A 26,665-nucleotide genomic window follows, 5' to 3' on the forward strand; every position below is an offset into this window, starting at 1 on the left:
ACTCCTTAAAGACAGAATCCTGAATTTTTTAATGACATGAGCTAATAGATTCCCTATCTGGATCCAGTTTGAGTAAGATGTTCTGCTTGGTTAACACAGATGCTCTTTTGCTTGAGCTCATGTGTCTTATTTCCCAAATATCCTGTCTCCTTTACCCACTAAAAACCTATCTTTTCTTGAAGACCTTATTCAAGTTCCAGCTCCTTGATGACACCATATTCTACTACCCAAGCCTTGGGTCCCTCACTTGCAACGCCCACAGACAATTATGGTCTTGAACAGTCCTTTTTTTTTTTTTTTTTTTTTTTAAGAAAGAGTGAGAGAGGAGAGAGAGAGAGAATTTTTAATATTTATTTTTTAGTTCTCGGCAGACACAACATCTTTGTTGGTATGTGGTGCTGAGGATCGAACCCAGGCCACACGCATGCCAGGCGAGCGCGCTACCGCTTGAGCCACATCCCCAGCCCTTGAACAGTCCTTTAACTCTTTGGGCTTAGGTTATATTTTCTAATCTCTCCAGTATCTCGTGGGGGATCTTTGCTGGAGAGATAATAGAATGGAATAGTCAGTGTGTGTCTCTTTTTTAGTTTGTTTGATTTGTATAATCATGCTGGAGGACAGAAACAGCTCCTCCTCTTCCCTCCTCCTCTTCTTTCCCCACCTTTCCTTTCCCCCTTGCCAAATGACCAAATACTCAAAATTCAGTCACCAAGATTTCCTATACATTTATAAGAACTACTATTATGTCTATGGCCTCATTCCACTGGTAGGATGGCCCATGGTACGTGCGGGGGAGTAAATAAATAGGTCAACTATGCAGCAGTCCAGGAAGATTGCTCAGACGCTGCATGCAGCTGAGAGTAAACTGTAAAGTTATTATTTATGAATGTCATGCCAAGCTAATCTAGTGGTATCCAAGTTTATCTTTAAAGCTCTATCCTCTGGAACTCCTGATTGCAGCTATAAATCTGCCTTGGGAGGTATCTCTCTGCAGTCCCAAGGCACGCTGGGTCTTAAGTGTTCAGGTAGTTTTTTGGCCACCAAGGTATCAATGCTCAGCACCTGTGGAGAAGAAAGAGAGAGTCTTCAGTAACTCCATATCTTTTTGTACATAGGTGCCCTGCCTTAGGTCAATTGAGATAAGGGTAACTATATAAAAACCTCTTTTGTCTCTGGGTTCGATTCCCAGCACCACATTAAAAAAAAAAACTAAATAAACAAAATAAAGGTCTTGTGTCCATCTATAGCTAAAGATATTTTTTTTTAAAAAAAGAAACTCTTTTGTAAAATAAATAAAATTAAAGTTAAAATCTACTTTTTAGTTAGCATCCCCTGCTCAGAAATACAGTCACCGAGACCAAGGTTACATGGTAGACAACACAGACAGATTGTGAATGATTCAGCAAACACAGACTAGGTGTACCACGAAAAACAGCAATGGAGGAGGGAGGGATCTGGAAGTATTGGTTTCGCCTTTTGCCATCTGCACAACACAGCTTCATTAATTCACCGTCTCTGGCATTTCACTGTTCAGTTCCTACCAACTCACCCCACTGGTCACAGAGCTGCTAATTTTACCTTTGAACTATTTCTTGGTTTATTGCTTTCTCTTTATTCTCACTCTACTGACTAGCTTTTGTTTTATTTTAAATATTGCTCCCTTAACTGGTCTTTCTTTCTTTCTTTTATTTTTTTTTCATATTTCTTTTCCAGACTGTTCTTCAGAGTAGCAGTTTTATCTTGTCAAACACAGTAGAGTTTTTAACAGAGCTCCATCTTCTCCTTAATACCTTCCAAACTCCCCATCATGAGCTTCAGAATCTTCCACAATGTGATTGCAACTTGCCTTTCACATCTCATTTGGTTAATTTTGTAACATAAGGACCCAGTGCCAATTGAGCATTGTTTTCTTTATTCAACGGACACGTTCTTTGACAAAGCCCAGAATCAACTGTGTAGTTTGGTGTCAGGGTTATCCTAGGTGTTTCAGGATCTGTTATATGATGAGGAGTTAGAGAAAATAAAAATGGCAGTTTTAAGCTTAACAAGGAAGATAAAACGGCATTAAAACTGCATCACAGACCTATAAAAACCAATACAATTTTAATCAACACCCTTTTAAAACCTTACCAAGCACATTGAGAAACATTGCCAAAAGCATTCCCTGGTCTTGATTTTACTAATTACTTTTAAAGGAGATGTCTTTTCTCACCAAGGGTCTGTTAACATTTCCAGGAAGCAGGTTCCCTTCTTTCCTGGAAAGTGTTGCTCAACTGTGCATTTCTAATGAAAGCAGTCCAGAGATTATGAGGGAAAACCAAAAGAGATAAGGAAAGTAAATAAATAAAATTAAATCTGCTGTGAACATGAAATGAGGACATTTTCCAGCTTGATCAGCACACTCAACGCCGAGAGAGTTTAAGCAGACTTGAGACAAGCCCACCACTCTCTAATACATGAATACAGAAATTAGGACATTAAGTAAGGAATTCTGGAGCTGGGGACGATAGAAGAAGCTGTTAGAAGACCACTCTTATTTTGTATATCTTAGCAGAATAATCAGAATGCAATCTGCTTGTACCATTTTTTTAAGTCTTCGGGATGAAGTTAACATCTCTTGTAAGTGCCACATATCATAGAAATGCATAGCCAAGTACTCACAGGCCACTATTCAACTCAGTCACACCATACCCTTCCTCAAAGAATATACATTTTACACGTCATCTCTGTCATCCCTTGCCTGTTTGTGGAAACCCAGCCGAAAAAACATCGAGTAACTTAATCAAGGTCATAACGTGAATGTGCTTGGGAGCTGGAAGGGAACCCAAGACACCCATCCAAGCGCCATATGCATGAGTTCACACTGCTGGGTAAAGCACATTGCAGTTGCCTGCGTGTTTAAGTGATATATCAGTGCTAAATGGTAACACATGTAACGCTTCCCACTTAGGATATGTTCTTGGCTAACTCCGTTGGAAAATATTATATGGAGATTTCTCCATGGGGAGAAAAAATTGGGCAAAGTTTAAACAAAAAGAACGAGATTGGAAGCCCAGAAATATTCCCACTCCCATTTTTCTGGGAATGGTAGGGGCTTCAGCAACCTTTCTTTACTGAGGCTGCTGAGAATGAAGGCAGAATTGCATGGTTCATGTATTCTTTTTAGAGAGAATCATCAAATTAATGTAAGCACATCCATGTCCTGAAATACAAAGTAATGGTACAAAGCAAACCCTGTATGGAAAAGAACAAAACCCTTTTTTAAAAGTTTGAGCTCTCTGAGCTCATAACCAACCAACATCTTCCTGGGGTTATGAAACATGTGGCTACCTTAGGAATTAAGGAGAGCTAAGGTAGTAGACCCCTGTCCTTTGCAGTTCAAGGAAGGCTGATATCTGCTAAGAAGGCTCTTAAGACTCTTAAAAAGCAAGTAAAGAGGCTCCTGGGTATTCTGTTATGGGTATGAATGAATCACTTCCTAACATTCATGTAGGTATCAATCAGAGTCTAATATAGTAAAGGGAAGCTGGAAAACCTTGTAGGAGAATGATGAGTATGCACTTTTTAAAAATTTTGTATTTGTTTTAATTAGTTATACATGACAGTAGAATGCATTTTGATACATCATATATAACAGAGTATAATTTCTCATTCTTCTGGTTATACATGATGTAGAATTCCACTGGTCGTATAGTTATATATGTAATAGGGTAATAATGTCTGATTCATTCTACTATCCTTCCTACCCACTTCCCCTCCCTTCACTCCTTTCTACCTAATCTCAAGTAACTCTATTCTTCTATAGCCCCTGGCCCACCATTGTGAATTAGCATCTATATATCAGAGAAAACATTCGGCTTTTGGTTTTTTGAGATATTCTCCAGCTCCATCTATTTACCAACAAATGCCATAATTTCATTCTTTTTTAAAGCTGAATAATATTTCATCAAATATAAATATTTATTTATATTTATATATATATATATATATCCCACATTTTTAAATCTATTCATCTGTTGAATGGTACCTAGGTTAATTCCATAGTTTAGCTATTGTGAATTGAACTGCTATAAACATTGATGTAGTTGCATCACTATAATATGTTGATTTTAAGTCCTTTGGATATATAAACTGAGAAGTGGGATAGCTGGGTCAAATGGTGGTTTCATTCCAAGTTTTCTGAGGAATCTCCATACTGCTTTGCATAATAGTTGCACCAATTTGCATTCATACCAGCAATGTATAAGCGTACCTTTTCCCTCACATCCTCACCAACATTTAGTGTTCTTTGTATTCTTGATAATTGCCATTCTGACTGAAAGAGATGAAATCTTACAGTAGTTTTGATTTGCATTTCTCTAATTGCTAAAGATATTGTACATTTTTTTCATATATTTGTTGATCGATTGTATTTCTTCTTCTGTGAAATATCTGTTCAGATCCTTATTCCATTTATTAATTGGTTTATTTATTTTATTTTATTTTTTTGATGTTAAATTTTTTGAGTTCTTTACATATCCTGGAGATTAATACTCTATCTGAGGTGCATGTAGTAACGATTTTCTCCCATTCTGTAGGCTTTCTCTTCATGTTATTGATTGTTTCCTTTGTTGATGAGAAGCTTTTTAGTTTGAATCTGTCCCATTTATTGATTCTTGATTTTATTTCTTGTGTTTTAGGGGTCTTGTTAAGAAATCCAAATCCTAGGCCAACATGGTGAAGATTTGGGCCTATATTTTCTTCTAGTAATCACAGGGTCTTTGGTCTAGTGCCTAAGTTTTTGATCCATTTTGAGTTGATTTTTGTGCAGGGTGAGAGATAGGGGTTTAATTCCATTTTGTTACATGTGGATTTTCAATTTCCCAGCACCATTTATTGAATAGGCTAGCTTTTCTCCAGTGAATGTTTTGATCATCTCAGTAGATGCAGAAAAAGCACTTGACAAAATATAGCAGCTCTTCATGTTCAAAACACTAGAAAAACTAGGGATAGTAGGAACATACCTCAACATCATAAGCTAAGTTCAAGGTCAACATCGTTCTAAATGGAGACAAATTGAAAGCATTTCCTCTAAAAACTGGAACAACACAAGGATGCTCTCTTTCACCACTTCTATTCAACATCATCCTTGAACCTCTAGCCAGAGCAATTAGGCAGGAGAAAAAAATTAAAGGGCTATGAATAGGAAAAGAAGAACTCAAACTATCACTATTTGCAAATGACATGATTCTATGTTTAGAAGAGCAAAAAAATTCTACCAGAAAACTTCTAAAACCTCATGAATGAATTCAGCAAAGAAGCAGGTTATAAAATCAACACCCATAAATCAAATGTGTTCCTAAACAACTACCCCATCCACAGTACTGTCAAAATAAATAAATAAATAAAATACTTGGGAATAAATCTAACAAAAGAAGTAAAAGACCTTTACAATGAAAATTACAGAACATTAAAGAAAGAAATTGAAGAAGACTTTAGAGATGGAAAGACCTCCCATGCTCCTGGATTGGCAGAATTAATTATTGTCAAAATGGCCATACTACCAAAAGTGTTATATAGATTTAATGCAATTCCAGTTAAAACCCCAATGACATTCTTCATAGAATTAGAAAAAGCAATCATGGAATTAATTTAAAAAAAAAAAAGATTCAGAATAGCCAAAGCAACACTTAGCAAGAAGAGTGAAAAAGGAGGCATCACAATACCAGACCTTAAACTATAGTACAGAACCATAGTAACAAAAACTGTATGGTATTGGCACCAAAACAGACATATAGACCAATGGTATAGAATAGAAGACACAGATATGATCAAAACACAGCTATCTCATACTAGACGCTGGAGAAAAGATAGCCTATTGAATAAATGGTGCTGGGAAAATCGGAAATCCACATGCAACACAATAAAATTAAATCCCTATCTCTCACCTGGCACCAAACTCAACTCAAAGACTTAGGCACTAGACCAGAGACCCTGTGATTACTAGAAGAAAAAGTAGGCCCAAATCTTCAGCATGTCGACTTAGGATCTGACTTCCTTAACAAGACTCCTAGTATGCATTTTGATGGAGGCAGATTAGGTTCCTATGGTGGGACAAACATTTGCTCCTCATAGACTGTCTATGTATTCCCCACATCTCTCAGTTCCCTTACAGGTAGGTGGCCAATAGGCAAGAGCATTTAAGAGCTGATGAACTACCATTAACTTTCTTTCTGGTGTTACCATGTGAAATAGTATGTTCCAGATTTTGTAGGTATAAGATGTAAGTAAATTGAGTCCCTGGGCTGCCCTGGAAGACCTGTGTGCAGTGGTCTAGTGGGGTTGAGAAAAAGTCTGTGTTAAACCAGTGCAATATTACCTGCATAGCACAGCCTGGCTAATTTAGAATAATACATGCAGAATTGAGATAACTCGCTTGTCTTGAGGAAATCTGAATAGTTCTGAGTAGTAATTTTCTTTTTCCAAATTCTGCTGATTTCTCACTTTCTCACTCTTAACACAGGGTCTCAACTGCAAAATCCCAGGCAATCCTTTCGCATGGATAATTGTGGCCATTTGCATTAATAATGCATATTAAGAATTCATGGACTTTTAGTATTAAATTTACATAAAAACAAACATATTCTTGCATTATCAACCCTGAAATATTGGTGTGTGTTTGATACATGCCACGTTCTTTATTTGAAAATAAAGTCTCAGTTGTTTACCTTATTAAAGTTTTTGAAAATGCACTTCAAATTTACTCAAGGCCCAGTAGATCATACTCTTTTCATCTTAATAAACTGTTCAGCCAGGTTATCTTTTGGAGGACAGGGTGGGTATTGGAAATTGAACTTAGGGTGCTTAACCACTGAGCAATATCCCCAACCCTTTTAAAAAATATTTCATTTAGAGACAGAGTCTTGCTAAGTTGCCTAGGGCCTTGCTAAATTGTGGAGGCTGGCTTTGAACTCACTATCCTCCTGCCTCAGCATCCTGAGCCACTGGGATTACAGGTGTGTACCACCATGTTCAGCAACCAGGGTATCTTTTAAAACATCCCTTCTTATCATGGCAGCATTCGAGGGTTTTTGACTAAGATGTTAATATGTTATTTCTCATGTCAGAAATATTCCATTACAGCCTTATTCTTTAAATGTCAGGTTTTACAAGCAGACTGCTATAGTATAGGTGATTGTCAAACAGACACTGTGGTTATGTGGCCTTTCTCTTTGGATCAATCTCCAAAAGCATTTGAGCTGCAAGAGTGCAATATATAAACCACCCAGATAATGCAACCAGTGGTTGACATCTTACACAATAAAACCTAAACACTAATTTGTATGCCTTTTGGAGTTTATTACAAAAGGAATGATTTAGTGCTTTTAAAAGATTCAATTTCTAGGAAATGCACAATAAAGACAGTTATGACTGCAGTCACCAGCTGAGCAATGTAAGTAAGAAGAACAAAATATTTTAGAATTCATTGTTCATCTGACCTTTATTCTGCTAGTTAAAATGCTCATGCTTTTGGAGTCTCTTTTTAATTGCTCTTTGAAAGCTCAGTACTTTTTGTAGTTGCAAGAGTCTTTACTTTTAATTTCAAACAAAGTCTTAAAGTGATGTCCATGGAAACGTTCTTTCCCTGGTAGCTGACAGATGTGAGTTCTAGTTCCTAAACTGATTGTTTGATCATGACTAAATGATGATCTACAATTCAGTTTTCTTAAGATTTTCTTAGGGCACATCAAGTTCTAACAATATTAAGTTTTGCTGGTATTTCTGTACATTCTAGAGACCTGTGTGTATATGGGTCATGGGTATGTGTGTGTGTATGTGTCCATCTAAAAGAATGTATTTATGGATAAATAGACATATGAAAGTACACACAGTTTCTTAATGTTTCATAGATGATTAGGAGCTATTAAGAAAGGCTAACATTTGAATACTATTTTCCTAGATCATTAATCTTATAATTATTCAAATTTTTCCTTTTGTGATTTTGCAGTGTCAATAATCTACTGGGTACTGGGGATTGAACCCAGGGGCACTTAACCACTGAGACACATCCCCAGCCCCTTTTATATTTTATTTTGAGACAGAATCTCAAAACGTTACTAGGGCATTGCTAAATTGCTGAGGCTGGCTTTGAACTCGAGATCTTCCTGCCTCAGTCTCCTGAGCCCCTGGGATTACAGGTGAGTGCTACCATTCTTTTATTCTATTCTTTTACTCAATCTAAGGATTGAGGAAACCAAAAAGAGGAATGATTTGGATCTCTACAGGGATTTAGTAATAACTTTGCTATATGGAAAACGTGTAATGGGGTTTGACTTCAACCTATGAAAATCACTCTTCCAAGACAAGAAAAATAGGAAGGAAGGAAGAATGGAAAGAAAAAAGGAAGAGAGGGAGGGAAGGTACGAGGGAGGAATCGGTCACCCTTAGGCTGGATGGGAAGTTGCTCCTGGTCTCATACCCCGCCACGTTCACACTGGCTTGCCTTGTGCCCAGCGTGCAGTAGGCTGTCATTTAAATACTTGCTAACTCGATGACAGTTTCAAAGTGACTGACAGGAACGAAAATGTTGGCATTAAACAATGAATGGCTGATTTTAAATCATTCTTATCTCTTAACAAATCTTTGACAAGCATTCCAGGTGGCCAAGGACTGGAGGATGAACCATGAGGGTGTCTGTGCTGTTCTTAAGATGTGAGAAATGTTATTCTGTCCCAATCAAGGGTGGTGGGCATGTTAAAAATACTGATTGAGTGCCCCTCACCTCCTTCAAAATATCATAGTCGGAGCTGTGTCTCTTTCTTGGGGTCAAGGGTCACTAAATGGTGGCAGGAAGTGTGGCCATGAGTAGGGACAGAGGGGTAAGCCTCTGTTTGGAAGCAGCCTCTGTTTGGGGTTCCTCCTCTCTGGTTCCCTTTCTTCAACTTCTGGAATCTTCCCTGTCTTTGTCGTACACACCTGCTTAACTCCTCAAGGTGTATTTGTCTCCTTAGATTTTCATCCCAAGGTAGAGCAATGGCCTTATTCTTCAAGGCTCTCAGAACTGAACTTCTTCATCTCCCTCTGGTCTGATCTTGACAACTTGCCTGAGACTGAGTTACTTTCAGCTCCTCCACCATATTCTTCTTGCCCATACTCTGGCCTGACCCAGAGAACTTAGGTGTAGTTAGGAACACAGGTCGAACATGGGCAAAGCAATTCAAGGATGCAACACAAAAAGGAGAGATTCGAGTGAATTAGGGAGGTGAAGCAAGATTTCCTTGAGGGTAGATCAACTTAGTGTTCCCCCTTCCCATTTGTTAAAAAATGTTGCATGCATCCATGACAAAAAAATGTAATTTCTAAGCATGCTATAATGAATATCGACCGAAGCTCACCTTTCTTCCACATTGATCTTTCTAGTTTCTGTATATTATAAGATTTGTGTCTCTTATATCCTCTAAACACCTTGTGGTTTGGCTTGGTTGGACACAGACTCTTCTGTGTTCACCCTTTCCCTAGCCTTTGTTTCTGTGCAACTGAGCTGGCTTATTTTCCATCTTCTCAGATCATGGTTCATGGTCTGGAAGGCTTATCCCTTAGAGTTGGGTTTCCTCTTGGGGAGCAATGAGTCAGCTATATTTGCCACATTGTGTGCAGCCACCCACACGACATAGTGAACGGCCCCCCTCTTGGCCCTGAGGTCCAGAATAGGTCTGGTCCAGGGCAGAGGAAAAGTTCATGGGACTAATGGCAGACCTGTCCCTGCTCTAGGCTGATTCAGGGCTTGGAAAGGGAGGCACAGAGCCATGCCAGAAGCTTTCTCTAAGGGCTCCTGATCTTAGACCCAGCGGGCCTGGCTCAGCGACAGTGACATGTGTGGGGGCAGGATTTATGCTCCTTTTCCAGGGACTTTGGCAGCTTCTGCAGCTGTGGGGTGGCTCCCTACTCTTCCCACCCACACCAACTTCAAAGGGAGCTCATCTCTTACCTCCCAGCAACTCTGCAGTTCCCTTCTTTGGATGAACATTGTACAGCATGTCGACCTGCCATGGCAAGTAGGAGCATTTGGGAGAAATTAAAGAATTATATCCTGTACTGTGCTCCCAAAGAGATATAAAAAAAATTTTCCCTATACATGTTTTAACTTACTTTTATTCTAATTAATTTTGTTTTGTTTGACAAATTAAAATTGTCTATTTTTATGGTGTACAAGATGATAGTTGATAAAATTGCATGTATTGCAGACTGATTAAATCACAAGAATTAACCCAGCGAGTTTTATAGGATGAAATGTACTTTGCTCTTAAGAAAAGCATGCAAGCTAGGAGTGGTGGCACATGCCTGTAATCCCAGAGACTCAGGAGGCTAAGGCAGGAGGATCTTGCCTGCCTCAGCAACTGAGTCCCTAAGCAATTTAGGGAGACCCTGTCTCAAAATTTTAAAAAATATAAAAAGGGCTGGGGATGTAGCTCAGTGGTTAAGCACCCCCTGGGTTCAATCCTAGTGCCCAAAGAAAAAAAGAAAGAAAGAAAGAGAAAAGCATGATAGATCTTTCGATCTCCTCTCCCCCAACTTAAGAAAACCAAATACAGGGCTGGGGATGTGGCTCAAGTGGTAGCGCGCTCGCCTGGCATGCATGCAGCCCGGGTTTGATCCTCAGCACCACATACCAACAAAGATGTTGTGTCCGCCGAGAACTAATATATATATATATATATATAAATTCTCTCTCTCTCAAAAAAAAAAAAATACAGGAGGGCAAAGAAGTAAGACAGCTGGGCATGCCCTTGGACTACAGCAGCCCACACAATCTTCATTGTCACTTCAGTCATCAGAGTGTCTCCATCTAAACTACTGTCAATGTTCAAAATGAGCAGCAATGTAGTTATGTGTAGGGAGAGTCCTGGTCCAAGAGAGAGGAGTCCAGCTGCACCAGTAAGCCCTTGGGTGTTTCTTCACACATGTGTAAAGTGAAAGGGATGGAGCCTGCTCACTAGAGCCCCCTCTTGGGTACCAGTCTGCCACCTGAGGACTTGATTCTCGCTCCTGTGTCCATTCTCTACCTTTCTTTGTGTCCCCTGTTGGCAGAGCCTGCTGTGGAACTCTCAGTCTAGTGTGCTCTCCTTCCTACCTTTGCCTCCAGATCATTGACAGAGTGAGTTTATTAAACCCACAGCACAGAAATAAGTAACAATGGGGAACCTAGCACAAGTGGATAAGGGACCTTCCCAATCAGTGAGCCAGATTCCCTCCATCTTCTTTCCCAGGACATGCCAGGACCCTGTGTTTCCCACACAGAGATCTTCAAGGATCTCTTTATGCAAGCGATTCTCTGTTACTTTTTGTGCTTCCTTCTACTTATACTTTTTCATATTTATATGAAAATTGCTTCTTGTATTTTATTCTTTTGGAAGAGAGGGGTACTGGAGATGAAACCCAGGCATGTTAAACAATTGAGCCATTTCCCTAGCTCTTTTAAAAAAATTTTTATTTTGAGATAGGATCTCGCTGGGTTGCTTAGGGCCTCTTTAAGTTGCTGAGGCTTGCCTTGAACTTACGATTCTCCTGCCTTGGTCTCCTGAGCCGCTGGGATTACAGGCATGGGCCACTGCACCAAGCTTGTATTTATACTTTTAATTGAGAAATTACTTGATAATTTTAAAGATTGAGGGTAGTTTAGACAGAAGTACCCTGTTGAAAAAAAGCAACCAATACTTAGTCTCTACTGACACCAAGTTAGCACCATTATTTCAGCCTGACAGCATGGGTAGCTAACTTACCTCCACCGCTCCCTGACCTGGTAACCTCTCCTTCACTGGCTCTGTGGATGATAGGTGTGCGCCTGGGTCGGATTACTGAGAAACAGGAGCCTGGCTCTATGGTGTTTAGGGTGGGGATGTTTTTGTATAGGAGAAGCAGAAATTCTTCTCCTTATACTCTTGGTATAAACTACAAACAACCAAAATCTCTTTTCAGTCAACTCAGCTCAGTAGTCAACAGGGTGCCTGGAGAGCTAAGTCTGCAGCTGCAAAGTGGGAGCTGAGGAGGGGAAGTGTGAAGCCAGACTCCAGGACAAGTAGATGCTGACCTGCCTTGTGGACTCTGCCCCGAAACTGCTCAGGACCTCGGGGATTAGACTAGGGGTTACAGCCTCCTGAGGCCTAGGACCTGGGTGGCCTCTAATTTCCTGCAGGAAAAAAAAGATCAAACACATTATCCAAGCAGTCAGAGCCTTCCCAACTGGGCCACCCTACTTTCATTCCTCACATCTCAATGTCACTCTTCTGGGGCCATCACCTCCACCAACACCACCTTGGACATTTTGCCTTTGAATCTCTGCATTTGAATCGTGTTTGAATAACCTGCTGTCAAAATCATACCTCTTTTTAAAGGCCAAACTCAAAAAAAAAAAAAATGTTACACATGCTTCTCTAATCCCTCTTCCCATGTCTTTTAGCCCTTCTCTATTATGGGATTCATAGAGAATAACCTATTTGAGGACAAGGACTCTACTGTTTTTATCCATGTTCCTAACTACTTCTTAATGAGCTTGTGCTAAAATACATTCTTGTTGAAGTCCATTAGTTAGATGCAGTGATCCACTATAGCAGATCTACTATAGCAGTTTCTTTAGTATTAAAACTCTTTAGTGTTAAAAAAAAGGGTAGTGTATGTCTATACCTACATAGTGTAGACCCATGCAGGTGTCTACTAGAAACTATTTGTTTTGCATTGGTTATCATTGCTTAGTATCCTCTAGGCTAATCTTTATATTCTTCTTGCTAAATGTGGAACTGTGTCTACCTACCTAGGGATGCAATCCTAGGCCCTCCACCGCTGGGGCTCAGTGTATCTTGTGAGCACAGAGATGAGGCACACACTCTCCAAGTTCCCTTCAAAGAGTGGCTAGGTGTCACTCAGGATTTCTCAACCTTATTGTGGCTAACATTTTGTGCTGGAGAATTCTTTCATGTGGAAGGCTGTTCTATACATGGCTGTCCCTGTCTCTACCTACCACAGGCAGTAGCACTCTTTTTAAAATTATTATTAACACATATTAATTACACAAATGAATGGGTTCCACTGTGACATTTCCACACATGCACGTATCATGCCTTAAATATGCCCATCCTTCTTTTCACCTTGTCTTCTCCCTTTTGTACCAAGTTGTCTTCCCATTCATTAATAGTCTCTCTTCTTTTTAGTTTCCATGTATGAGAGAAATTGTGTAATATTTATCTTCCTGTGTCGGGGTTATTTCACTTGACACCATGTCCTCCGCTACCATCCATTTTCCTGAAAATGACACTAATTCATTCTTCGTGTGGTGTGTGTGGATATACCACATTTTCTTGATCTGTTCATCTGTTGATGGGCACCTAGGCTGATTCCCTATTTTAGTTATTGTGAACAGTATCATAGCAAACATGGGTATGCGGGTATTTATTTTGTAAGCTGACTTCCTTTCCTTTAGATAAATGCCCAAGAATGATATAGCTGAGTCCTATAGTGATTCTCTTTTTAACTTTTTTTTTTTTTTTTGAGGAAACTGCATACTGTTTTCCATAGTGAATATACTAATTTACCTTCCCACCAACAGAATGTAAGGCACCTTTTACTCCACATCCTTACCAGCATTTATTATTATTATTTTTTTAAATAATCATCCTGACTGGGGTGAGGATGGAATCTCAATGTAGTTTTGATTTGCATTTTCCTGATGTCTAAAGATATTGAGCATTTTTTCCGGGTATTTATTGACCATTTGTATTTTTTCTCTTGAGATTATTCGTTCAGATCTTTAGCCCATTTTTTATTCGATTACTTGTTCTTTTGTTGTATATTTTCTTGAGCTCCTTCTGCATTCTGGATATTAATCCTCTTGTCAGATGACTAACTGGCAAAGATTTTCTTCCCTTCTGTAGGTTGTCTCTTCTGTTTGTTGATTGTGTCCTTTGCTGTGCTGCAGCCTTTTAATTTGGTGTAACACCATTTGTCAATTCTTGCTTTTGTTTCCCGAGCTATTGAAGTCCTATTAGTACTCTTCCTCATTGCTCCCTCTCCCTGGAGTGTGAAAACCTGAATATCTTCAGACATTGTTAAACTTAGAATGCAAAATCTTTCCTGGTCTGGAAGCACTGGTCCAGAAATCTCCAATGTGTTGGTCTGAGTTCCAGGATAAAGTAGCTCAGGTCTCCAATCCAAGTCATTTCTGTCTCTCTTCTCTCTCTCTTAACAAACCTGTGTGGCCAGTGAGAAGCAAATGCTTTCTGAAAGACAAGAATAGGCAATGTACTGTCATTCACCAGTACTATCAGAACAAAAAACAAGTGACATTAGGAGTCAACCAAAGGTGGTCAGACCAGTGATTTTCAAAGACTTGTTCCTTAAACCACATTGTATGGGGGGGAGGAAAGGATTAAAGATAAAGATTTCTGGACTATTATCCAGGCCTATTGTATTGAAATTCAGATATAAGCAAACTCTCAAAAGAATGTACCCAAAAGTTTGAGAACCATTGCTTTAGCTAGCAGTGTGTCTTTACCTTTTAAAATATATTTATTTTTAAATAACCAGGAATAATGTATTAAAAAGCAACTCCCCCCCCAAAAAAAAAATTAGCTAGGACTTGGTATAATAAAAAATATTTTTCCTTAGAATTTTTTTTTCTTTTTAACTTAACAGCCTCCTAAACACTAACATACTCCATATGTTCATAGGAAAAAAAAAATTTCCCACCAGACTGTGAGGTTGGTCGGGCATACTTGAGCAAGTCTAAGACCTGGTGGGTGTTGGACCTAAATTCCCTCTTCAGCTTAACATGGGCGTCCAGTGCAAGGATCACCCCCTTTCCCCATATGCATGGTCTGTGCCTCTTTCCTGCCTCAGGAGGAGATATTTTTGAGACTTAAAAGGAAAAGTAAAAAGGAAAGCAAGCTCAGATAAGGTACTCTTTGGCAAAAGAATAGAATAAAATGCATTGTAATTGCTTCTAAATTAGTTATCTGATTTAGGTCCATGTTTTTATAAGTAAAGCCCAAAACTTTTAACCCCCAGTTCCCCAGTTGTAGTGTAATGAAATTCACAAGAGCTCTGAAGCCATCAGTGGCTAGTCAGCACTGCTTTCTGTGCAGAGAACACATTTTTTTTTCCTTTCTTGGCTACCCTCCGTTGCCTGGCAACAGCGTGAGGTGCACTCAGATCGGTGGTGCTTGCTGATTGGAAGGCCCTCTAAATTGGACCAAGAAGGCACCTGGATACTGCCCCGCACACTGCACTACATGACGACTTTTCCTACAGTTCACAAGAAATTGGGAACAGGAGGGTAACCAGATGCTGCCTGGACCTCAAGAAAGAGATCAGCTAGTTTCCTTGTTCCTTGGGCACTGTGATATTTGGCACTGTAGAGCTTGTGAGCTTGTTTGAATATGACAGAACAGAAAACAGTACCAGGGAGCTCTCAATTGAAAAGACAGACCAATCCATCCTTCCACTGGAACTGTATCTCCCTGGTTCAAAAACAACCATCATTTGGGGTGACTGAGCCCACATAATGAAATGTAAATATACCTCTATCTAGTAATGTGACACTGCTAGAGGCCTCTCCTGACTTCGTGCAATAATATCTGGCCCCAGCCGTTTTGATTTATGTTCCTAGGGGCTTTCCTCTTTGGTTTTCTTAGAGCATTTGCTCCAATGGGTCCAGTAGCTGGGTTCGTGTCTGTGCATGGAGACTATAGAGGTGTAGATAAAACACAAAACGGGGACTCAGACCCAGATGCAGAGGGACACGATTCTTACAGAAATCTGCCAAATGCTAATTTTATAGATGGTTGAAACTTGAGACTTGAGGGATCTCTCTTTTTAGCCAAGCTTGCCTAATATTTTGGCATCCTACAATTTTGTCGACTTTTTAAGGAAAAGGAAGAGGAAAGTGGGAGGCTGGGAGGATTTGTCTTTCATTATCTCAGTTAGAGAAATGAAGAAATGTGGTGTTTTATTCATAGGCAAAGCCCTTTGTGGCAAATCTTTTGACAGTTAATGGGGTTTTATAGATGCTCTCTTCCCATTCCACCCCCTTACATAATTGCTCTCCCCCTCAATCAGAAATGTCTTGTGTAGATGGAACTATTGGTCTCCTTTCTTCAGCTGTTCCTTTGTCCACGTCCTTTGCCGTGTGACTTCGCAAGCCTTCCCACAAAGGGCAGAGTCAATTTCCCACCGGCCTGCAACTCACTTTGGCCAATGGAGTGTGGGCAGCAGTGACATGTACTAACCCAGCACTCAGGTTTAAAGAGGCATTGCTTCTCCCATCACTATCAGAAAAGCTCCCCCAGGTAGCTGCTCCTGTAGCCTGAAGGCCAAAAGACCAGGGATCCCAGACCCAGCTGCAACCAGATTTATAGCTTGAGGCAGAGCCAAGGAGCTGAGCCCAGTCTTGATGAACCAAAAGGTCTGGAGACTTGCAAGAAAGAAGAAATGGCTTCTGTTTTAACCTGCTAAATTTTGGAGTCAACTACTTGTTATGCAGTAATAGATAACTGATGCAAATTCCTTAGACTCTTCGTTTCCTTAATTTGTTTATTAATTTTCAGCCCAATATGTTTGGAGGCAGGGTCCTAGTTCCTTCAAAATGCTGCATGAGCTAATTCTATACTTCAGCTTCAGGAACAGCGTGTTACTAGAGACCAGCAATTTTTTCTAATTATTAATGACTGATCTCCACGTCCACAACCCTAAACATACAGGAGACTAAAGTCTATGATTTGGGGATCCAGTAGTCTTGAAACTAAGTCAAGTTTCTGCTACTTAATCACGGTGTAACTTTGGTGAGACCATTGATTTTCTCTGATTCTCAGTTTCCCTCATCTATTCGGGTAGTTGGGGGAAAGAGAATGTATATCAAGTGTTTAACACATAGTAAGTGTAATATAGGACAGCTATTATTATGTTTGTGGACTAAATCCATGCATGTTGTTTTCTTTCAGCATACGTAACCTAGTTCCTTTAAGAAAGTATCTACCTCTTCCTTCCAATCAAATCCGGCACTTTCCTTGGGCACTTCCTGGGGTCCAGCTGTTTGGGTTTGATATTATATGACAGCGCAGTATCTTCCTTCCCTAATCCCTGCTCAATAAGCTCCTCTCATAGTGGATGTCACCATCCTGAATAGATGGTGTCCTGTACTCCTAACAACATCACCAATATATATAACTATGATAGCCAGAGATAATTACTGAATGCTTTCTAGATTCAAAAACATAATGTGAGTGATCTCATAGTCTATGCTACAGACTGAGTCCTGTCCTTAAAACTCAGGTTAAAGTCCTGGCCTCCAAGGTAATTATATTTGGACATCAGATCTTTAGGAGGTAATTAAAGTTAAATGAATTCCTAATGATGGGGCCCTAATTCAGTGGGATTGGTGGCCTTGAAAAGGAGGAGGAGACAGGGTAGAGTTTCTCTGCAAACTCTGCTCCCAGAGTTTGCAGAGAGAAAAGGCCATATGAGGACACAGTGAGAAGGCCATTTCCAAGTCAAGGAGTGGGCCCTCACCAGAAACCCATCCCACTGGCACCTGGGTCTTGGCCTTCCAAATTCCAAAAAGATGAGAAAATAAATTTCTGTTGCTTAAGCCACCTAGTCACTGTGGTATTTTGTTAAGGCAGCCCTAGTCACTGCCTTCACACCCTATCTAGTTTTTATAATTACCATCCCCATTATACAGTTCAGGAAAATGGGGCTCAGGGAGATGAAGTTACTGACCCCTGGTGCCACCTCCAGCAGAGGTCAGAGCCAGCGTCCCCAGAGCCTGTGCTTCTCATCACTCCGGTCTTTGGGTAGCACCGGGCTCTGAACCACCTCAGTCAGTTCAGGCAGCTTTCAGGCTCCTGGCAAAGAGATCAGGCAGCCTGATCCAACACGTGGGAGGCCAGATGCCGAGAAAGCACGCCTGTGGCTCAGAGCTGGAGAGAGGCAAGAGTGTGGCCTAGGAACTGGGGGGCTTCCAGTCAGGTGAGAATTATGGGGAGCATCCCATGAGTATTAGAGGGAAGGCCACCTGGAAAATACATTTTTTTTGTAGTAATAAATTCTTTATAGTGTAAGTAGTTCCATTCAATGCATATTTTATCAAGTCTTATGCCTGGCATAAGGAAAGTAGCTGGTTATATAATATTTATTAATATTAATAAAAGTACAAAAGGTATTTTTGAAATATCTCTCATTTTATCTTTCCTCAGTGCTGTCAACCTCTCTCTCTCTCTCTCTCTCTCTCTCTCTCTCTCTCTCTCTCTCTCTCTCTCCATTTTACCTAGGGCCTCATTTTGGCCCTAGATAAGTCCCCAAGGTAAGGGACACCTTCCAAAGGAGGAGAAAGTGATGCTGGGGAAATCTCTGTCACATGGGAAAGTCTAGAAAAGCCCAGTGTTTCTGTCCCCAGTGAAATGGGAGGGGGAGAGGAGAGACAGAGGAAGGGCAGGGTGGGGAGGGGCCCTGTCCTTACCTGCCCTCTTCTCCTGTGGGAGAGGGAGCATCGGGCTGTGGGAGGAACCTCTAGGGCAGTTAGGGAGGACTGAGAATCTCAAGCCTAGTGGCCTGCTCTCCTCAGGGTGGCCTGGGAGGAAGGGGTAGGAAGAGCCTCTAGGGCAGATTTTTTTCTCAACCTCAGCTCTATTGACATTTTGAGCCAGATAATTCTTTGTTGTGGCTCAGTTGTCCTGTGCTTTGTAAGATGGTCAGCAGTATCTCTGGCTGGTAGTACCTCCCACGTTGTGACAAATATGTCTCCAGATATTGCCAAATGTCTCCAGGAGGCAAAATTGTGCCTCCCTCCCTCTCATAGAAACCCGCTGTCCCTGGAGACACTCAACATTTGGCTCATGGCTGGAGTGACAGTGATAGGGTGGTGACAGTGAGGCAGGGCTCTCAGCTCCCTAGGGCCTGAGCCTGGCAAGCAGAAAATTCCAAAAAGTTCCAGTATGCCCCACGATGGGATTCAGAAGTGCTGGGAGGGCCAGAAACACCCGCAGAGGTCTGCGAGCAGATGGCTGAGTCCATGATTATCAGCATGGTCAGTGGCAGCCCAAGCCAAGGCGTAGCTCACTGTGCATAGTTAAGCAAGACCCAGAGGAGGGGACAGGGGTACCATTTATATACTCTGACTCTGCTTTAGGGAGAAGCAGAGGGAAGGGAAGGAAACAGAGAAGACCTAAACAAGACGGAGTCGTCTCCCACAGAAATGCATTCAAATCAGAAGGGATTGAGGTACCATTAATTGACATACTTAAAATCTTCCCAACTACCCCATGTGGAATGGGACTCCTGAGGAATATTACATCAATAATAGAGAAATTAAGAAATCTTGTTTTCTTTACCTATCTGAGGGGCAGTGTGAGTCCACAAGGAGATGATAACAGTAACAACAATAGCAACTTACTGCTCTCATGGGCTTACTGCCTATAAGCACTTTGCAAGAATCATCTCATTTAACCCTTTAGCCACAGTCCTTTGAGCCAGATGTTCCAATTGTGGTCTTTTCCTTATCTAAGAGGTTCCCTTACTGGTCCAGGTGATGGGAAGTGATGAAGTTTGGATACAAACCTAGATGAGGGGACTCCAGACCCCTGGTGCCCTAGGACCTTTTTATTGTGGTAGCACTTTGTGTCTGTGGCCTAAATCTTTTCATTCATTCTTTTCGAGGTAGTTGTAGGATAAATCGTGCCTTTCCATTTCTTCTCTGTAGCAATGTTGAAAGAGCCTTTCCAGCGTTTAATTCCTATTGAGTACTGATTTCTTTAGGAGCTGAAATACTCTCAACAACAGGGAAGGAACTAAAGAGAGCATTTGTTGTAGTAGATTATTCATGGTAAAGAATTTGCTACACTCAGGGCAACAAAGAACTGTTTGTGTGTAGACTGCAAGGGTGGCATCTGTGTCACACTGAATACCACAAGCAGAGCACTGAACAATGAGCTTATCTCCAGGCCCCATAAAGTGGCCGGCAGTGACAATGCTTTGTAGTTGGAGTGACTGACCACTTCTCAGGGCTCCCAGTACCATTTCTTTCTGAAATGGCAAGGACTCTGCATTTTCAAAGATAAGAGTCAATTACATTAAAATGAGTCAGTTTTTTTTTTCTCTTTTCCCAGTTGTCAGTTTCTGTTTAAAAATAACTTTTGTTCTATTTACAGTGTCTTCATATCCTGACCTTCCTTAGGAATCAGCTTTTTTGTTTAAGTGTGGAGAACAGAGGCCACAGTGGGGTGGGAAAAAAAAAATTAGACATCCAAAAATTTGGTTGCTTTTCAGATGACTGAATCTTTAGAGTTTCATGGAGGAAAAAAAAACCCACTTAAAAAAAATCACTGATGTTGATAAATTTAATCATGTTGTCTATTTTCTGTTAAAAGGCTGACTATGGCAGATTAAAGATGACTGGAAATATTCTGATATTCTTTCTGTGGGACAGTGGATCTTAGTTCTCCCCTTGACCTGGTTTGTAACATCCTGATCAATAGACTACAGAGAGAGTGAGGCTGTGCCAGCTCTGGCTAGGAGAGGACTAGCAGTTTGATTCTGCCTTGGCTCCTTGGAGCACTGAGCCTCTATGTTTGAGGTTGCTGTGCTGCAAGAAGCACAAACCATTCTGAGGTACCTTAGTGATGAGCTGCTCCGTCTGTGTGCGAGAGGGAGACAGACAGGTAGACTGCAGCATCAGATGGCTGAGTGAAGGATCTCAGAAATGGAACTGCCAGCCGCAATAGCTGATATCAAAAAGCCTTGGAGATGAATCACCCAGCTAAACCCTGTGTGTGTGTGTGTGTGTGTGTGTGTGTGTGTGTGTGTGTGTGTGTGTTTGGGATGGAACCCAGGGCCTTGCTCCTGCTAGGCGAGTGCTGTACCACTGAGCCACATCCCCAGATCTATCCCACCCCAATATACCACTCCTTAAAAAAAAATATTTTGAGACAGGGTCTCCTCAAGTTGTTCAGGCTGGCCTCTAACTTGTGATTCTCCTATCTCAGGCTCCCAAATAGCTGAGGTTACAGGTGTGTACCACATCACTGTGCCTGGCTTCCTAATTATCTTCCCCCAGGGATCAAATTGAGGATTGAACTCTGGACCTTCGGCATGCCAGGCAAGTACTCTCCCACTGAGCTATGTTCCCACACCCCAGCTTCCTAAATTCTTGACCTACTAAATTGTAACAAAATGGTTGCCATTAAGTTTGGGGGTAGTTTGTTATGCAATTAATAGATAACTAACCTTTCGGCTTCTGAAGATTGTCATAGCTGATTCTAAGAAGCTTCTCAGGTATAGCTTGGACAGAACATTCATTCTGTCATAGAAATTAGCAACTCCAAAATCTTTGTTTCAAAGAAACTGAAACCCAGAAATGTGAAAGGAACAGGATTCAGAGGTACTTAGTCATCATTAGCAGCTTTGAGAATTTACCAGATAAGAAAATGTTTTCGTGAAGATATTTATCGCCGCCACTAAATTCACAGTCTGTATTTTGACACCCCCCACCCCCCTACACACACACACACACACACACACACACACACACACACACACACACACACATTGTACTTCATAGCAAGACTCCTGAGAAAACTGGGTCCTTCCTAAGACCCAGGATCCTTCCTGTGTCCTCTGCCTCCTCATCCACAAGCAGGGTTTATTCAACTTCAAATGTAAGGGGCACAAAGGACATTGTGATCCATGTTATCAAGTTTCCTTCCTTTAGAACAGGCGCCTGGGTTGTTCCACTGGAAGCCAAGAAAGAGCAGATCCCAGGATGGCAGGATCGGGGCAGGCTCCTGTGTTATCTGGCTCTTCCCTGGGTGCCTGTGCGCCTCTGATTTACCTCACACTTGTACACGGCTGATCTCAGAAAGGGCCAACTTGCAGGTTGATCCAATTCAGCCGACAACCCTCAGTGTAGACTGTTGGTGGGATAGTCCCAGAGAGGAAACCTCTATGGTGTTCCCTGGCTTTTCTACCTAAAGATCATGATGAAGTGGTCTCTACTACATTTGCCCTACTCCTTCCTACCCCCTAAAAAGGCATTTTAGTGTTTAGAAACTTAAATAGTCCCTCAAAATGGAAAAAAAGAAAACAAAATCCACCTGTGGGGATCGTGAATGAGAAAACTGGAGGAAACAGTTAAAAATTAACTCAAAAAGAACAAGACAGGATATATATATAATTTTTTAAAAACCATAAATTCCTAATCCTTGGACCAGAAAACTTTGAACTAGTTCAAAAACGATTTGCACCAGAATTACATGGGTTGCTTGTTAAAAATAAAGATTTTGCAGCTCCATCCTGGACTTACTGAATCAAGCTCTCTGGGGGTGGAAATATAAATCTCCAGTAGCTCTCCAGGTGGTTCTTGTGCACACTGAAGTTTGAGAAAGATTGCCTCAGATTTATTTTACAAATTCATGAAACACTTTTTGAGACATCAGTACAAATTTCAGCTCTGATTTATTGCAACTCTTCTCAATGCCGGCACATGTGACATGTGTCGGGCGCACACAGTGTCGCCTTCCAATGGGGCTGGGGAAGACAGTGGAGGAGAGCTCATTTAAATCTTTATGTGTGGTTTTTAGATCTCAAAACCCCACCCCACACCACCCCTTCCCTATCTCCCCAACTTATCTTCTTCCTTTACAATTTCTTTTATGCGTGAAAAGTTCTCCCCTTTGGGTTTTTCTGGCCACAAGGGAAATTCCCAGGTGCAAGTACATTCAGTCCTCAGCCTCAGGAAAGACTCTGATGTGGATCTTTGAAGACAGAGGAACTTAAATATTAAAGGATCCACCAGGTGCCAATAGAGTGGAATGGGAGTCCCAAAGGGGAATTTGTTTTCAGCATAAATACTAATAAATACAGCAATTGTGAAGCAAATATTCCTAAGTGGGCTGAGTGCTCTGCTCAGCTCTGTCTGTGTTCTCATAGGGATTTCAGGTTGGGGAAATCAGGCAGTGACCCTGCTGAACATGCATTCCTTCAACTCCCTCATTCCTGTGACAATTTTTGGTTTGGGACCTCATCCTCATTTACCCTGTTAGCCTCAGAAACTCCTGCAAGTGGTCCTATACATCAGAGACTATAAAACTTAGAACTGATCAGAAATTTGGAAAGGCATCAGATAAAAAAGATTTTTTCCTTCCCTGAATACCTAGTAGCATAATATTGCTTTGATGCTCCCCATTCTTCAAGATGTAGCTCAAATGCCAGAGTGCCCATGAAGCACTTGTCATGTTACAAATAATATTTTTATGCTATTAGCTTTATGTTGATTAAGATTTTATCAACCATAGGAATGTAGAGGTATATCATAGACTTGTTTTAATATACTAGTAGTGCCTTGTATTAATACATTATTATTATTATTATTATTCAGTTAAAATAATACTAGCAACTACAATAGTGATAATTAAAATCACTGAGCACTTACCAGGCACTATGGTCAGCTTTCCACAAGTATCTTCCCATTCAGTGCTCACCAGCATTCTGTAAGGCAGGTGTGCTCTCTCTTGTATGAGGAGACAGTTTCACCCAGCCAGTAGAGAGTGAGACAGTGATTTCAACCCAGAGCCAGTTCCCCTCATTAGCAAGCCACCCCTCTGTATACCCTGGGGTCTGCACTGTGGCCAGAGCACTTGATCACATTCTACCTTCTGTTTTCATAATGATTGATGAGTTGCCATCTCCTGGAGGGCAGGGTCTGGTATATATCTCTCAAAGCCTCAGAACCCTAAGCCCTATGCTTGAATATACAGATAAGTGCCATTCAAATGTCTGCCTGAGTCCATTAAAATTTCATGTTCCAAACAGGGTCAGACTTGCTCAGACAGTGGCAGCTCATTCCCTCCTGTGTGGAGTTCCAGGACAGCGCTGCTTTTTTTTTTACAACTATTTCTAGTGATAGCAGAAAGTAATTCCTGCATGATTTTCATGCATATTTCATTCAGTGAAGGCCAAGGCAGTTATTACTCAAACATTGCCAACTACCAATCAGATTACAGGAGAGTTGCAATGAACTGTATAATAATAATAAAAATAAAGATAATTGAGTATTTGTCATGGGCCAACTCCTATGCTAAATCCTTTGTAAAAATAATCTCATAATTGTTATCACAACCCTTTGCATTAGGTATTATCTCCTTTCTATACATAGAATTGAATAACTTGTCCAAAGTCACCCAGCTAGCAAGTAACAGGGTTTGAATTTGAAATCCACTTTGACCCCAAGTCTGTGTCTTTAATTGATTTACTATTTTTCACTATGCTAAACAACTGCTATTTTCTCCTCTTTCCTTCCCAAAATATCTATGGCTGCTTTCTCTGTACCAAGCCATGGTAGGTGAATGCTCAAAGATGAGCAAGAAGAGGAGGACCTTTTCCTAAAAGGGTATTGGGGGAAACCAGAAGATGAAATCCACTAGTGTAAAATGGGGTGTTGAATGCTGGGATGGAATTTGCAGTGCTATGAGGACAAATGTAAGGAAGCCAGGCTCCTGAGCTCTTCAAGGGCGGTTGGATTCTCACCACAACACTCTGAGCTAGTGTCAGCAGCCCCCTTGTTATGTGAGGATGCTGAGTTCCAGAGAGGTCAGAACATTTGCTCAGGCCACACAAATGACAAGTGACAGGGCTGCTATTCAAACCCCTGTCTATGAAAGCCAAGGCTTGCACTTTCCTTACTAAACCAAGTCACTTAAAACTAACATTAAAGTGAATTTAAATGGTTTGCTAAGATGTGTTTGCTACTAAGTAAAATGCAATTAATTTGTTTCCTAACCAAACAATTATCCTTCCAGACCCTTTAGGAAAAAATAAATAAATAAAACCCCCCAATCTCATGTTTCACTCCCTGTGAGGGACACAGTGGACCCTTTAAGATAATCAACAGACCCTATATAGTTATTTCAAGTTCTGCTGTAATGGAGTTCGCTAGGATAATTACTCCTCAGTTCATTTTTTATTTAGATTTCAAACTTGCCCCGCCTTGGATTAATTATAAGAATCAATGGTTTCATTTTTGCCTCTGACGAATTGATCAAGATCTAGTACTAAATTCTGAAAGAGGTACAAAGGGGCCAAGGTACTTGAAATAAAAAATCAAGGATGTGAGATTCCAAAGGGCACTCAGACCTAACTATGGACTAGTTAAAAGTTTGGAGGCATTTAACCTCTTGCAGGTCCTTTTTCTTTTTTAAAAATAAAATAATAGCATGGAATGGCTTTAGTGGAATGACAGTCCATCCCTCTGCTTTGAGCATACCACATCCTCGAAGAGGAGATGAAAGGGGTTCCGAAGCAATATTCTTTTTTAAGGGAAAATGGGAAACTTTCACTTCTTTGAAATGCTGTTTACAGGAGATGAGAACAGCTTTTGAACCCCAGTTGCAACAGTCAACAGAATAGCAACGTCTGTAAGGTAAGTTTATGTCTCTTGATCAAAACCAGCATCCCACCTATAGTAGAAGTTTTATGTGTTTTCAGAGCATTGAGGCTCAATAATGGTCTTCATTCCTTTTGGGTTCCAGAAGTTTGATGCTGTCATGGTTTCAGTGGGACAAGCTTTTCCCCGTAAATTTCTGCTGAAGTCCTGCTTTTCCTCGCCCTGGACTAGCCACGCACAGTGACATTCTGGAGTTGCAGCGCCCTCAGGATGCATCACACATTCTGAATGGCACCCTGCATTTTAGCAATATCTGACTGTGTTTGTAAAAACGGTTCCTGTGAACAGTGTTTGGACTCGAGACAGCTAATTTCCTGCATCGTGTGGATTTCCAGAACAATGCCAGGAGGACTAAGAACACTCTCTGTGTTGACTACACAAAAATGTTCTTCACGTTTGCCCAGGGCCAGAACTTTATCTCTTTCAGTGTATTAAAAATACTACCCTGGAGAGCCCAGTGTTAAAGGAAGAGCATTTAATTAGTCAAGTGCTTTTGAAATCATCCTTTTGAATTCTGGTATAGCACTGAAAAAGAAGAAAGGGCCTCAACTAGCACAGACAGACCCTACTCACCTGAAAGTAAAATTTAAACAGAAAAGTCTGGTTTTCCTCTACTGCTTCCCCTAACTCCATCTCACCCAGAACTTTCTCATTAAAGTTTGGTAATTGTTGGCTGCTGGAATGGATTGTTAATATGTATTGCTAAAGGGATATCATTTTCATCTGACCAGAATTCCAAGCACGTCCAAACTCAGGTGAACTAAGCCATCATTTATTCTTTTTCTCAATACTCAATAAAATATTCAGATATGTATCTCAATAATTTTTTTAAAAAGATGATGTTAATCTTCTGGGTAAGAAAAAACTGATCCCCAAATAAGACTAACTAAAATTTTTGTGAAATATCATATTCTGGGAAGAAATTAAGCAAGGAACTTGTAGCCTTGCCTGACCTAAAAGTAGAAAGAAATATGAGGGGCCATTTTAGAAGTAGAAGCTGGCCCAGGAGCCAGATGGAGCCCATAGATGAGTTTAGTTTAATCTACCTGGAATGTTCATAAAGTTCAAGTTATTTCCAGCATTATGAAATGGGGAGACTATCCAAAACAAACAAACAAACAAACATAAACGAAAACAGACCAATAGCAACAAGAGAATTTCTCTCTTTATGACTTTGGGATACACAAAGATTTCTTAGAACACCAA

At 40.7% G+C, this 26,665-nt stretch overlaps 1 protein-coding gene across 6 annotated transcripts in view; it reads right to left on the reverse strand.

The window, feature by feature from the left end:
- Positions 1–331: 331 nt before the first annotated feature.
- Rnls (renalase, FAD dependent amine oxidase) overlaps positions 332–26,665 on the reverse strand; it is a 387,611-nt gene continuing 361,277 nt past the window's right edge. For 2 of the 6 annotated variants that reach the window (XM_040273777.2, XM_021735874.3), the window contains one exon: positions 332–1,062. In XM_040273777.2, coding sequence (XP_040129711.1) covers positions 1,056–1,062 — 7 coding nt within the window. In that variant the 3' untranslated portion in view covers positions 332–1,055. Of the gene's footprint in view, positions 1,063–6,133; positions 14,250–26,665 lie in introns of those variants that run through there. The other 4 variants (XR_013436093.1, XR_013436085.1, XM_040273778.2 and 1 more) reach the window with 3 other exon arrangements.

This window comes from Ictidomys tridecemlineatus, chromosome 1, assembly GCF_052094955.1.
Source record: "Ictidomys tridecemlineatus isolate mIctTri1 chromosome 1, mIctTri1.hap1, whole genome shotgun sequence".
Taxonomy (NCBI): Eukaryota; Metazoa; Chordata; class Mammalia; order Rodentia; family Sciuridae; genus Ictidomys; species Ictidomys tridecemlineatus.